We start from the raw sequence: 13,633 nt of genomic DNA, 5'->3' as shown, positions 1-13,633 counted from the left end.
GTAGAAATGCATCCTGAAAGGATTTCTCTAAACAGCAGCCAAACAACTTGCACATTCCTCAGGGAAAAAAAAAAAAAAAAAAAAGACACAAAACAGAAAAATGAAACAAAACAAACAAACCCCAATTAAAAAAAAAAAAAAAGAAAAAAAAGAAAACACAACATAAAGATCATGTGTTACTTATAAAGTGCTTTGCATGGACAAGGATAGCAATTTTCCTTGTGCTTTTCCTATGGGCTCAAGAAGCATATTGTAGACTAACGGGTAATGAATCTTCACAAAAATAAGTTCGTTTTAAGCAAAGGAATTCCTAACAGTTATATTTTAGCAGACAGTTTTCTGCTAGCATGACCTTGTGGAAGGAAACTAGGGCTTTTATCAAGCTCTGCGAAACCAACGCCTCTTGAACCACCTGTAGGTACTGGCTCCGGTAACAGTTTCTTTCAAGAGCATCTTAATTTCCAGTATGCCCTACATTTACAGATTGGGCCACAGCCCGTCCAAGGGCTGAAACGACGCGTGGGGTGAAGGGGAATGAGCAGCGAGGGGCTCTCCTGGAGCTGATCTCTGTCAATATCTCACCGGCCTGCCGACCGCAGCGGCCCCCCGCCTGCCGCCTGGGCCACGTCCGCGCCTCCGACCACCGCTCGCTTCAGCAGCTTCTCCACACTGGGAAGTGGCTATTGCTACTAGGGAAGTTCCTGCCAACCTCAATGAGGAGAAAGAGCCTTACAGCATCTGAAGACCCACAGCAGACGAGAAAAAATTGTGCTTTTTTTTTTTTTTTTTAAATGCATCCTGTACACAAAGTCAATTCTATTCATGTACCAACATGAATCACTTCATTCTTGTAGTGACTATTAAGTCATTCACTATTGCTGTCTTGCTAATGTTTGTGGAATTAATATGAATACACAGTATTTCAGTTATAATTCCCACTTCAGATTAGTCCGGTCCCTATAAGCCCAGTAAATATTTACTGTCGACCATCACAGACTACCAGCAACACCGCACAACTCCGGGGTTTCAACACCGCGTCCCGCTACTGACGTGTTTCTCCCTTAGCCCGGGAGCAGCCTTCTGCAGCCAGAAACACGGACGGTCCCCTCGCCCAACACACACGTTTCGTAGGGACACCGCACGTACACGCGCTTGACTCCTTCATTTATTTGTCACGGTTTTGTCCAACATCTCCCTCCCCCCCAGGCCCCCCAGCCAGAGGTGGGTCAGCTCTCCTGCCTCACGTGGAGTGGTACAGGGCAGATACGGATCAAATTCTGAAAGCTTCTGTCTGAGCTTGAATTTCTTCCTAATGTGGTCTGACTTGCCTCTGTACAAATAATTTACATTTAATACCACATACCAGAGAACTCTGCAAACAGATCACATCACAAGATATTCTACTAGAGGTAAACAATGTGCAGAACTTGATGAGCTTTTTTTTTTTTCCTTTTTTTTTTTTTTTTTTTTTTTTCCCTGACTGGGTAACTTGTCAAAAAGCTACCAACCATTTGAAAACCAGGACTGGAGGACAGGAAAACAAAGCACTCTGAAGTAGATACCGCCACCTTCATCCCAGTTTGCAAAGTGTACAAAAGGGAAAGACAAACGGAAGGGAGGGAGATCACAGGGAAGAAAGCGATGAGAGAAGTAGTCAGCGTGGATCCAGCAAGTACCGTTTTGCTTTGATCTAACAGCTTGCCATTAGGACAAGATGCTCCACATTTACACACACACGTATCAGAGGACATTTAGTTAACAGGATAAAAATCAATAAAAAAAAAAAAAAGAAAGCTGTTGAAAGTACCAAAACAATTTTCGGAATGTCTAATTCTAGGGGGTTTTGTATTTGTATTCAATTCAACCTGAGAACTTTTTTTCCCATTTATGAAAACATTACATATTGGTAAGGTACCTGGCATTAACCTGCACCCTCGTTTAAAATAAAACTTTTAAAGTAGGTACATACACCGTTCACAGTCTGTATCAGGAATTCTACAGACTTCAGATGCTGCGGTAGCATCTTTGATAAATACACTGTATCATATGATACCAAAAAAAAAAGAAAAAAAGAAAAAAAAAAGGACAATCTCGCTACATTTTTTTTAAAAACTTGTTTGTTGCTGGACCAACAAAAGAAGGATCTACTGAACCCTTCTAAAAGATGTTGTATATGCACACACCAAGAAAATACTGGAAAAGGAAAAGGTTAAGGTTGGTGGTTGTCATTTGTTTTTTGAGGAAGCGATAAAGTAAATCTGAAAAAAAGTGCAGCAGCATCCCCTTTTCCTTCAGATTAACATCTTCACCTTTAGAGTAACATCTTCTCCAGCTTCCACCACCCCACACTGTTTAATTTTGCTGGAATAAACCCCCCCAATTTAGACAGAATTAGGTGTTTGACATTGTAACACAGTGAAAAGGGGATACTGCATTGTCCACAAACCAGTGAGTACACCAGGAAGAGAGATCAGAACGGAGGATGATTCTTTTAATTAGCACTCATCAGATATTCAGCCTCTGATGATACGTTGTTAGAGGGAGAAAGCCGACCGGCAGACCATCCAAAGCAAGTCTCCTAAGTTGCAGCAGCAGTTCCATCCCCTCATGCCCGAGCACCAAAGTCAAACCACGAGCGCCCTCTCCTCTCTCCTGGGAATGATGCCAACGGCACAGGCAGCCACTGCGGGTCTCCGAATGCACGTGGTGTTTTGTGTTGAAGGAGAAACACTGGCAGCAGAGTATTCTGGTTCCTAAAAAGGTACTTTTTTCCCATTGTGTTGGACTGGCAGTTCCATTCTGCTCCACTTTTAAGCTTATGGATATCTTTTCTAAATTACTTTAGGCTCGGCGGAGCAGAATAGAGTTTTGATGTTAAGAAACTGTAGGAACACAAGACTTAAATAACAGAGTGGGTGCTGCCATGGTGCTGTGGCTACTTGAACGCTGCAAATTCTCCTGTAGAGGGAGGACAAGAGCTTGGTTTAAAAAGGTGATTTCAGTTACGAGGTGGTCAGAGATTTTCTCCAGACTAGCTGAACATTAGGCTGGATACCAAAGATGTTAAAAAATGCAAACTGTTAAAATTAAAGCACAAAAGAAACACAGTGAAAGAACATTGAATACAGACCCAGCGTATTTTACTGAAAAAGAATTTCTCGAAAGCAAGTTATACCCATTTTTCCCAAGACAGAGGTCTGCAGGTTCAAGCAAAGTCTAATCATCATGCATTTAAAATAAAATCTGTCAGGTAAATTTCACTTCAAACTCCCTATTTATTGCATGCATATCCTCCTCAAAAACAGTAATTGCAAGAAACGTGTCAGACTGCAAACTAATTTCTATCCTGGTATAAAACTGGTTTAATAGCAAATTTGACACACCCGTTAACCTTTAAATACTATATACAGTAAAGTGCCTGAGTATTAAACTAGTATTAAAGAATGCCAGAATCTGGTTTAGAGACCAACACAGAAACCTACTGTGAGAAAACAAAGACTGATGAGATCGTCTGCTGAGGCCCAGACCAGAAATTAGGCCTCACGAACAGGGAACACGTAAAATAAAGCACCCCATGTTCCCTGAAGAATTATTGAACAAACAGAAATCCTACACAGTGCTTTCACATGCAACCACCTCATGAAACTCTACACAGTTTATTTAGCCTCATCGCACCACAGGACAGTCTGATAGTAGCAGTTCAGAGATGAAGAAACCATGGCACCATGGAGTAAAACTGATGCCCAAGGTCTTAAGAAGTTTGCCAGCACCTTGAATAGAAGCTGAAACTAAGATACTCATCCTCATCCTCGTAATCCTATGCTTTAGCCAAAAAAAATAAAATCCTGCCACCCACAGAACTTGTATTCTCTAAGATTTTGAAGGAGGGGTGTGCAAATATGTTTAACCCAAAGGACTCTGGAGTGGAAGAAAAATAAATGTACGTATAACTTCCCATTGTGTTTCACATAAATTTTGGGTTAGTTTATGCTATTTCTAGTAATTTCTAGTTAGTTTATGCTTTCCTAGTAATGAAGGAATTAAATGCACAGAAGAGACCCTCTGCTCCAACAGAAGGCTGTGAATGCTATCACATCTGAACAACTGCTCCCTATCTTAGTGTCCTTCCATCTTTTCAAAAGCAAGAGTTTTGTTGGCTTCCATTTTTCTTAAGATTTCTATTCTGAATATTGGAAACAATCTGGAAATGTCCCTACAAACAGAATTTTAGACTGATAGCATAAATTCAGTTGAATGTCTTGCTTTATAAAGAAGGGAACCAAGAAAACGATCAGCAGCCTGCATGGGGGAGGCAAAAGAAAGGACATCCATGGGCCTGGTAGGAACAGCTGATACAGGTGATCTACGTAACAGAAAGAATTCAGGGAAAGAGGAGAGGTCCCTGTATCACATGGGAGATGAGAAGGGAGGGCACCCAAAGTCTAAAGTAAGAGTGGTAGGTATGGGGGGCTGTGAAACACCTTGAGCTCTGTCTGTCCTGATAGTCTATGGTGGTAGCTATAACAACATTAAAAACAAACAAAATAAAACAGAGAAAATAAAACAAAAACCTTCATGATGAGACTAATTGCCTTTTTTACTAGTTCTACCAACAGATAAAACCCTTGCTCTACAATACGCTTAGTATTTGAGAATTCTTCTTGCTTCTCTCTGGCACATTTCACCAGCGCCCAACTCTCTTCACAGTAACTTCTAACAGCACCTCAGTTTTTGTAATTCTCTTCCCCTCCTTTTTCCCTTTTAAGAGAAGGACAAGGAAAGTCATCAAGTATTGCCTGTGAAGCTAATTTTTAAAAATGACATTCATGCTTAGCTACACTTTCAAAACGTGCTATACTTAATTTATTTTTTCTGTCTACTTTCCTAAACTGCTGATTAAAGATCAATTTATAAACAAGAGATTGCTCTCTCATTACTCATCTTGTCCTTCTGCCCATTTCTGCTAATAATTCAGCTTTTAATAGTCGTACGGGGATTTCAGATGATAAAAGACGAACCACTAATTAGGAAAAGGCAATGGAAAAACAGGAGCAGAAGTCAGGAAGTATTTCAGATAGGATAGTAGCTTTAAAAATTGATTTTCAGACTTTTTCTCCATTTTAAATACAACTTTAGCAAATATATATATATTTTTTAATTTTAATGTTATTTTATTTTGTGACAAGCTAATGGTAAATCTCCCCTTTCAAAACTGCTAATCTGCTCTCAGATCAGTAAGTGCCCAAATGGGTAACATGTTCATCTAATAGTGGGATTATGTCGAATGAACATGTATAAAATGTGTTTACAAGTACAAGCTTTCCCTAGATGAAGAGTGTAGATGGCATTATCTATCTACATTGCAGGAATTCTCATCACGTTAGGTGAAAACAGAACTTTCTGAGGAGTAGCTAAAATGTTTTATGTCACCCTTTCTACTCTGACGATCTAAAATATTTGTAGCTGGTTCTTTTATCCTCCCAAATAAATCCCACCTGTAGGAGGGGGAGAGAGCACAGACAACCTCTTCCTGAGACTCGGGATGCGTGCAGGTAAATGAAATAACCCGGACTATGAATCCATTGTCCTGTTCACAGGACTGGAAGGTCTGGCTTGAGAGCAATGAATGGGTGAAGTGAAGACAGCTTTAGGAATGTGTCCTGATATGCTCTGTCCTGCAGGAACAGGATCCCCCTTGTGGAATACACGGAGCATTTCCCAGTGCAAGGGTAAGAAGCTGAGCTGTTGCTGCTCCAAATGAGGTCAGTTTACTCTGAAGCTATGAAACCACATAATTTGTGATTTGGGATGCGATAAAAACAACATTTTTACATTTTTATTTGTTGTGAGACAGACATCTGATGTGTGCTTTTTACCAAGAAGAGCTTTGGATACTTGCTTTGATGGGTAACAGAGAAAGTCCTTTTTTTCTAAAGGGTGCATAGCATGTGAAAGGCTGCACTACCTACAGAGCCCTTTTGAGTTAGTTGCTACTGGTCTTTTCATACTTTTCATGTTTTATATGCACTATTTTAAATGCACCTCCAAAATATCTGTACAGAAAAGATCACCATGTTATTTCTTATTGCGTCCAAATGATATATTATAAGGGCATTTTCTAAGCAAACCAACTGCCCCTTATTTCTGGAAGGATTTAGCATGTAGTTACCAACCTTTATGCTCACAAATTTAAAGGTGAGCTGAATTTCTGAGGTCACTAAGGTATGTAGCTGGCATCCTAACTATTCTACTTATCCCAGGGTAGATGCCACTTTTCTTAGAAGAATTGGAGAGAGAAGAATGGTTCCCTTCCAGGCCCATGCAAGCCTTGTCAAATGAAAATGAGAATAACTGGCTTATCAGAGGGAAAGTATTTCTACACCAAATACACCTACTTGCCTGGATTACATTCACAGACACAGAAAAAAAATATGTGAGAAAGAAGCAGTTTTCTGTCAGATCTTGTGCTGATCTTCTGATCTGGATACCATCCACTGGCTAAATACAATATTTGGAACAGGGCCTGATGTTGATAATTAATATCCTCAGAAGAATATGCAGCAGCACTTAAGAGGATCTGGTCCTTCTAGAAGGAAGGAGAGATTTTGTTTCTATACTCAGATGTAGAGAAGTAAAGAAAAAAGGAATCACACACAGTATAAATTACCTACCCAAGAAAGCCTGGGTTGTTACAGACCTGTTTTCAGGACCTATAGATACCTGTTTCTAAATAATATAACCGAGTCACATCTGTGAAAACACTGACCAAAATCCACAGGTCCACGGGTATATTTAGGCCTTTTTATCCTATATATGTTTCAGAATTCCACTGAAGATGCAATTATAAACTACATAAATTAAACCCCTAAATGCCTTTATGCCAGATTAAGGCAATGATCAACATAAAGCAGTGTTATTTTTGGCTTCATAAAATGCTTACTAAGAAGCTAAGATCATGTTATGGTCATGGATCCCAAATCATGCCTGATGTGTAAGAACAGCAAATGACACAGGAAGAATTCTAGTGCACTGACCATACAGCAGGCAATGGGGCCAAACACATCTAGGATAGCAGCATTTTTCCCCATAAATTATAGTTCCTATAGCAATGAAGGACAATCTTAACAACCACAACCAAGGCTACTACAACGAACAACTTGCTTGAACCTATCTGGCAGACCCAAAAAAAGAGTAAGACTAGGTAAGGCAGTGATGGAGGCTCTGCACTCTCCATTACTCTCAGTATGGTGAAGCCTTTTCTGTGTGGGATGATGCAATTCTAGACTCTGCGGAATGCCCAACAGCCCTCCTCTTGCTATTTACTGACAAAGGCATTGCAGCCTGCACTGAATACCATACCGCAAAGGTTAAGAAGCATTCCTCCTGACTTTCTAAAATAATTAAAAAAAAAAACGATTATGAGGAAAAAAACATTTAAATCCTGTTTTCATTTTAAGATAGGCCTGCCAAAATGAGGCAAAACTACCAGAAAGATGGGAAACAGGTTTTGTGAAACAATAACTTTAATCAATAACTATTTCCATAAGAGCTAGATTTCAACAGCTGAGTTTTCTTGACTAACATAAAGAGAAAAGTTAGTTCCAAAACTGTTCCAACAGTAGAAGCCAAAAAGACCATTAGAATCTGGCCAGCAAATGTAAAAATTGCTTCCATCTCTTTAAACTCTCTAACTTTCCTGTTTTGAAAAAGGCTCAGTTGCCAGCAAGACAGCAGAAAGGAAAACCTCTGTGGAATTTCTTCATCTATTTCAAAAACATATTGCTAACAGTATGCGCACCTCTCTATAAGTACCTTTCTGGCCCTTTAAGTCCTAACAAGAGTAGCAATAGCTTGTTTCCAATGCAGAAATATCTGTGAAAATGAACAGCTTAACTGCTTAGAACAAACAAAACTGCGTAATTAATTTCAAAATATGCAAGAACACAGTTGTTAATAATATTACTGTTTGTTTTCATATCTGACATCAAAGACTGATGTAACCTGAACCAGTACTCTGATTCACCTGTTCCACAGGAATGGTCCAGAGAAAAATAAAATCTTTCAAGTGAGCTGAGAGGATTGTGCTAAGGCTTCTCACTTTCTTAGTGAGATATCTAGTTTGATTCAATTGTAGTCAAACTAGCAGCTTCATACAGAAGTGAAAAAAAACAATCCCTCACTGAGCAGAAGCGTGTTCTGTAGTATTATTAACAATATTAAAGTAATTAAAGTATTTCACCTTAATAAAATTCATGGTATAATACTGATTTCCATGCAAACAACTGCTTTTTCAAATCCGTTAGCAGCAGCTTTTTTCTCTTATTTAGTTATGTTCCATGCTTTTTTTCTTTTTTTTAAATTAGAAAGTTCTTGCTAACTGAAGGATACAGAGACCAATACCAGTCAGCAAAAGCAGACATAGAGAATTTCTTTTGTTGCACTGTAATAGAACATTTTGAGATGGTCTAAACTATAGAGTAACTATCAGAGCATTTAGGCAAAACCGAAAACTAACAGAAATGAAACAAACAAAACCAAATGAACAAACAAAAATAAGCCACCATTTCTCTGCAGGAAGAGATGTTCTCTAAACAGCGCTATTTTAAAACCTTAACTTTTAAAAAAAGTGTCACACATCACCAAGGTCTTTCTTTGGATTATGTGTTGCTTCTGCTTACTTCTGCTGACTACAAGCAGTTTTGATTGCACTCAGCCTTGCAGCTAAGTTCATGTTTCCAATTGTTTCCCACATATGAGTAGCATTACTAACTGAAGGATCTAAAGCCTTATGCTCCTTAATAATGAGCTCAACTGAAAGAAAAACAAAACAAAACTTTGAGTTAATTAAAAATAAATACACTCCTGAGTAACTAATTCCAATCAATAAACTAGGCAAAAATGACACCCAATGACCTTTAGAGGAGTTTTACTCCTTTTGAAGTGACTTTTCCCATTTCTCTTAAGTGACCTTATAAATCTTCTTGTGCCAGCTGTTCCCAAGGCACTCCATACCAACACAGACTTGTACCAGGACATTCAATGCCCAGTGTTAGGAAGTGAGTCTTCATTCCCCCAATAAACCTTAAAAAAGTAGCTGGTAGGAACTGAGAACGTACAAATGTGTTGCACACATCGGAACACACCAGCACACAGACACACAGGCACATGCTTTCACATGTCTTTTCAGTGTACTGGAAACCCACCGTATCCCCCTGCTTGGATGGGTGTTTTTGGAGAAGCACAAGCATACAGACTAAAATCCTCTGTTTGGAAGCCAGCCCGGTTTAACGACGGCTCAGATGCACTGCGGTGAATTTTTGGCAATGACCGGGCCAGAAGCTCAATGGAGGCAAGAATCTAAAACAAGCAGAAAATAACCGATCAGTTATTCTAAAGTTGTAACAATCTCTTAAAACCAAAGGCAGAACATCAATTAACTACAAAAAAAGATATTTATACACACATTGAAACAGAAACTTAAAAAAAAATTACTGCACTGCACTCTTGTGCTTACATCTTCACAAGCCAAGAAGGACATTTTGTGAAGAAACTGTCTCATTTTCCCCTTTAAAAGGCCATGCTGATTTCCCTGTGTAAGCATATGGCAAACAGTTGCTTTTTATTTGCTTCCTTGTTTATGCATTGTTACCTATAGCTATTATCGCCGTAAACAAACACCATTTCTCTGGAAGCTGTCTCCCTAACACCATCTACCAAAAAGCCAGCAGGGGGAGCTCAATTTATTTTTGAAAATGCTTTGGTACACTCGAAACAAACTAAGATTTCCCCCTTCAAGCTTTTAGAACCCAAACCTCCCCCTGCAGGCATGATAAAGTTTTGTCTCCAAACTATCAGACTCCCCTCATAAAGCCTGGGGGAGAGGAAGGAGCAGAGCATACAGATTTCTGAGAACGTAGAAAACAAGTTCTAATTCACGTGTTTAACTGCAATCATTAATTTCGCTATTGCCCAGGAAACTTTCTCCAACAAATAAATGATTTTCTGACTATACAAGCTATTTTAATATCTGCTTTTTGAATTGAAAATTAACATTTCTAATGATCTAATCCAGAACTCTTATGAAGTCCTGCTGTAGGACTAACCAAAAAAATCTTAAACTAGCCAGTGAATTCATAAGTGATCTTTGTTTTTTTGTTTTTAAATTGTCATGTCTACTGAGAACTAAAGAAAAAACACTCCTCACCTGTGGAAAAAGGGGTCTCTCGTCTCTTTTCTTTTTTAAGCATTCTGCCATTAATCTCTTCATAGCTTTTGGACAGTTGCTCCGTACTTTGCTGAGGTCTGGTGATAGATACCCTCGTCCCACCATAAAAATTATCTTTATTTTAGGAAAAAAACAGATGAAGAGGAAGAAGATGAGTTCATAAAATAAACAGTAAAACAACAACAACAAAAAAAGATGGACATTTTGCTATAAACTATTTTAGCTCCAGCAGCAAATTTTCTGCTCCCAAAGAACAGCGTCTGGAAGTGAAATCGCCAGGTTTGTTAAGAGTAATGTTTGCTTGCTTGTTCAGTAAAGACAAGAAATTAGACTTTTCTTCCTCCTTCTCTACTAAGAGAGATTTAGGAGAAACACGAATGCTAGTAAATGGTTACCATTTATAGCAATGAACATCTAAGGAAGAGTTCTTTGGTGTCAAGAACTGTTACAAAAACAAGAATAAGCAACTGTGGTAGGAATACGGTTCCTAAGAATAAATATTCTGTTTCATAATACGAAAGTCAACAGAAAGTTCACACTAAAAGGCATTTTAGGAAACACGCGGACTTCAGATATTAAAAGAAACCTTACTTTTTGAGAATAAATTCTTTTGTTTGCTTTTCTACCACTAAAACTTATTATTGACATGTGACCATCCTTCCACCTCCACACCTCCCTACCCCCAAGAAAACCACATACAAAAATGAAACTGCCTTTCGTCTGTAGAAACTGAGTATTACAGGCCTATTTTGATATTCACCTAGAGGCAGACAGGCTTTGAATTTTTACAGTAATTTGTTTTGCATGGAAGGTTTACATTTCACCTAAGGATAAAACTTAAGTATAAAACAAAGTAAATTAATAGAAAGCAGGAAAGCAGAGTATGAATCTGGTTCATGTGCTCCTGGATATATTAAAAAAGCCATCAAACAGCATCACATCAAGCCAAGGTCAAATGTAATGCAGTTTGAGTACTGCAGTTGTGCTGCCACTAAAAAGCCCTTTCAAACTAGCTAATCAAAGATCCATTCATGCTGCAGCAGATAATCACTATCTTTTCTGAACAGTCAGACAGACCCAGCAGGTGTATCATGCCTTATATTTTATGTAGTATAACTATTTCAATATCTTGACACTGGCAAAAAAAAATAAAGCCACAACCTGCCAGAAAATCAAAAACAAAAAACAAAACAAAACAAAACAAAACACACAACTCAAGCAAACTACCTATGCTATTTGCACTAACACTACCACAGTCCTTTTTCAACTTTCAGCATGCATCTGCATTTGCATTACGCGGTACAGCAGATCACCCAAATGGTTTCTTCAGAAATTTCCAAGTGCCAGCATTTCATAGTAAAGGCTTGTCTACACCCTCCATAACCTCTGCAGCAAAGAGAGTTATCACCTTCTAGCAGTTATTCTTTCCTAAATAATTATACTACTTAATTTAAAATTATTCAAAAATCATCAGTATTTTTGTTTCTGATACACTGTTTGTATATAACACAGGGATTAATATATTGATTAGATGTTAGAAAAAGATTATCACTATAAGAAGAGTCCTAGTCTGTCTATAAAAATCTGTTAAAGTCAGAAAAACTCTTAGAGGTGTAACAAGAATGATGCTTTGCTCACTAAAAATGTCAGTTGTGACATATTATCTGATGTAGAAGCATCAATACAGAGTGGGCAATATTTCCATCTCTTTCAAACAACGGAGGATAAAAAAAAATCAAGAGTTCAGGTCACATTTTTTATGCTGGGTTAACTTGCAATTTAAAATTTGTTTCGGCACTCAAATGTGAGCACCCATTTCACAGGGTTCCTGATTCAAAACTTAAAAGGTGAAAACAAAACAATGTCTGAATACTACTTTTAGAAGGCTAAAACCATCTGGTCAGGAATCTAGACACTTCCCTTTGTTTAAAGAACAGAAAAAAAATACAAAAAGAGGAGTCACTCCAAATCTGATGAATTGGAATGAAGTGTTCTGACAAATATGGAAGCAGCCTTATAAAATGGCATTCACAGATGAACGTTGCTATGGTTGCAATTCTCAAGTACTGACAGTGAAAAAAAACAAGGGATGCGGACACAGATACAACATAAATATATCACCAGCCAGATAAGGAATAGTTTACACCAAAGGTCTTGATGCATAGATCCTATTTCCAGATTTGACAGAGAAATGATAAATCAGACAAGCCTTCCCGAACATCCCTATCCTGTGGAGACATATTACAGGCGTGGGGTATCATTAGACTTATGGAATATTTGTTCACAATTAAGTAATCTTACAGGATTCAAACACTCTGGAAAGTCATATGCTCCATCAAGCAGAATTTGAGAAATGCTGATATCCTGAAACTCCATTAGATGGTGCATGCATTTCTCAAGACTGGAATGAATATGGAACACTCACTGAGATGATTGCCATTCCATTTTGTCAGTCCTGTTCCTGAGCTGTTATTCAAGGCGGTTCAGGAGGTGGAAAAGAAAGAGGAGTAACTGAACATACAGAGAATCGTTTCTGCTTTGCAGAACTATTCTAAACTAGATTACTATTAAGTAACCTGCTCTCTCCTTAATAAGTATCCTGGCAACGAGCTCAGAATCTGAAAATCTGTACTTCAAGTAAAAAAAGGAACAAAAGAAGAAGAAAAAAACCTTGAGAGAAGTGAGTAAATTGGTGTTATGTGGCTGAGGCAGATCTAAATGTAGAAACGTCATCTCAGAACATCAGAAACACAAATGGAACGCACAAAACAACAGAATAGGCACTTCACAGGACTACATCACTCTTCTTCAGGCCACAGCTGACTGAAGTCAACCCCTTCGCAAGCCCATGCTCTTTTTACCTGGTCCCTGTTGTTGATGTTTGAGTATGGTAACTGTCCAGTCATCAATTCATAAAGAACGATCCCAAATGCATACACATCCGACTGAAAACTGTACGGGTTTTTGTCTTGCATCCTTATAACTTCTGGTGCCTGTACCACAAAAGGAAACAATTAGGAAGGAACAAAAGGAAATACTTCACCATGCCAGGCTGCACCTTGCATACCAGAAACAAAATACGGACTCGTCCAGAGTATAACAGGTGCAAGGCCCGCTCCTGGCTTCAGGTGTTACTGAGTTCTAATACAGAGGGGATAATGACACAAATCTCAAAATCTGTATCAATAACCAATCTCTCATTGGTTCTATTTAGCTTGGTTATCCCTTTATTGATCTATGACAGAACAAAGTGACCCTGTTCAGGCTAAGAAGATATTTTGAAACTAGAATTATAACAGCACTGAAAATAATGTCAACTAACAGAACCTTCAGTTTCTTCAAGTGGAAAAGAAGAAAGATGAGTTGCAACAGAGGTCATAACTATACTTCTTAGAAGATTTAAGCAGT

The 13,633-nt window shown here is 38.4% G+C and overlaps 1 protein-coding gene across 2 annotated transcripts in view; it reads right to left on the bottom strand.

The window, feature by feature from the left end:
* Nucleotides 1-144: 144 nt before the first annotated feature.
* BRAF (B-Raf proto-oncogene, serine/threonine kinase) overlaps nucleotides 145-13,633 on the bottom strand; it is a gene marked incomplete at both ends in the record, with an annotated part of 77,211 nt that continues 63,722 nt past the window's right edge. Inside the window, 4 exons of one of the 2 annotated variants that reach the window (XM_084283621.1) lie at nucleotides 145-2,958; nucleotides 9,204-9,357; nucleotides 10,205-10,339; nucleotides 13,087-13,218. In XM_084283621.1, the coding sequence (XP_084139747.1) occupies nucleotides 2,936-2,958; nucleotides 9,204-9,357; nucleotides 10,205-10,339; nucleotides 13,087-13,218 (444 nt within the window). Of the gene's footprint in view, nucleotides 2,959-9,183; nucleotides 9,358-10,204; nucleotides 10,340-13,086; nucleotides 13,219-13,633 lie in introns of those variants that run through there. The other variant, XM_084283622.1, reaches the window with a different exon arrangement.

Source organism: Netta rufina (genome assembly GCF_964035555.1).
Source record: "Netta rufina genome assembly, chromosome: 1".
NCBI classification, from domain to species: domain Eukaryota; kingdom Metazoa; phylum Chordata; class Aves; order Anseriformes; family Anatidae; genus Netta; species Netta rufina.
The sequence above is the reverse complement of the archived record's forward strand: the minus strand, read 5'-3'. Positions and strand labels throughout refer to the sequence as shown.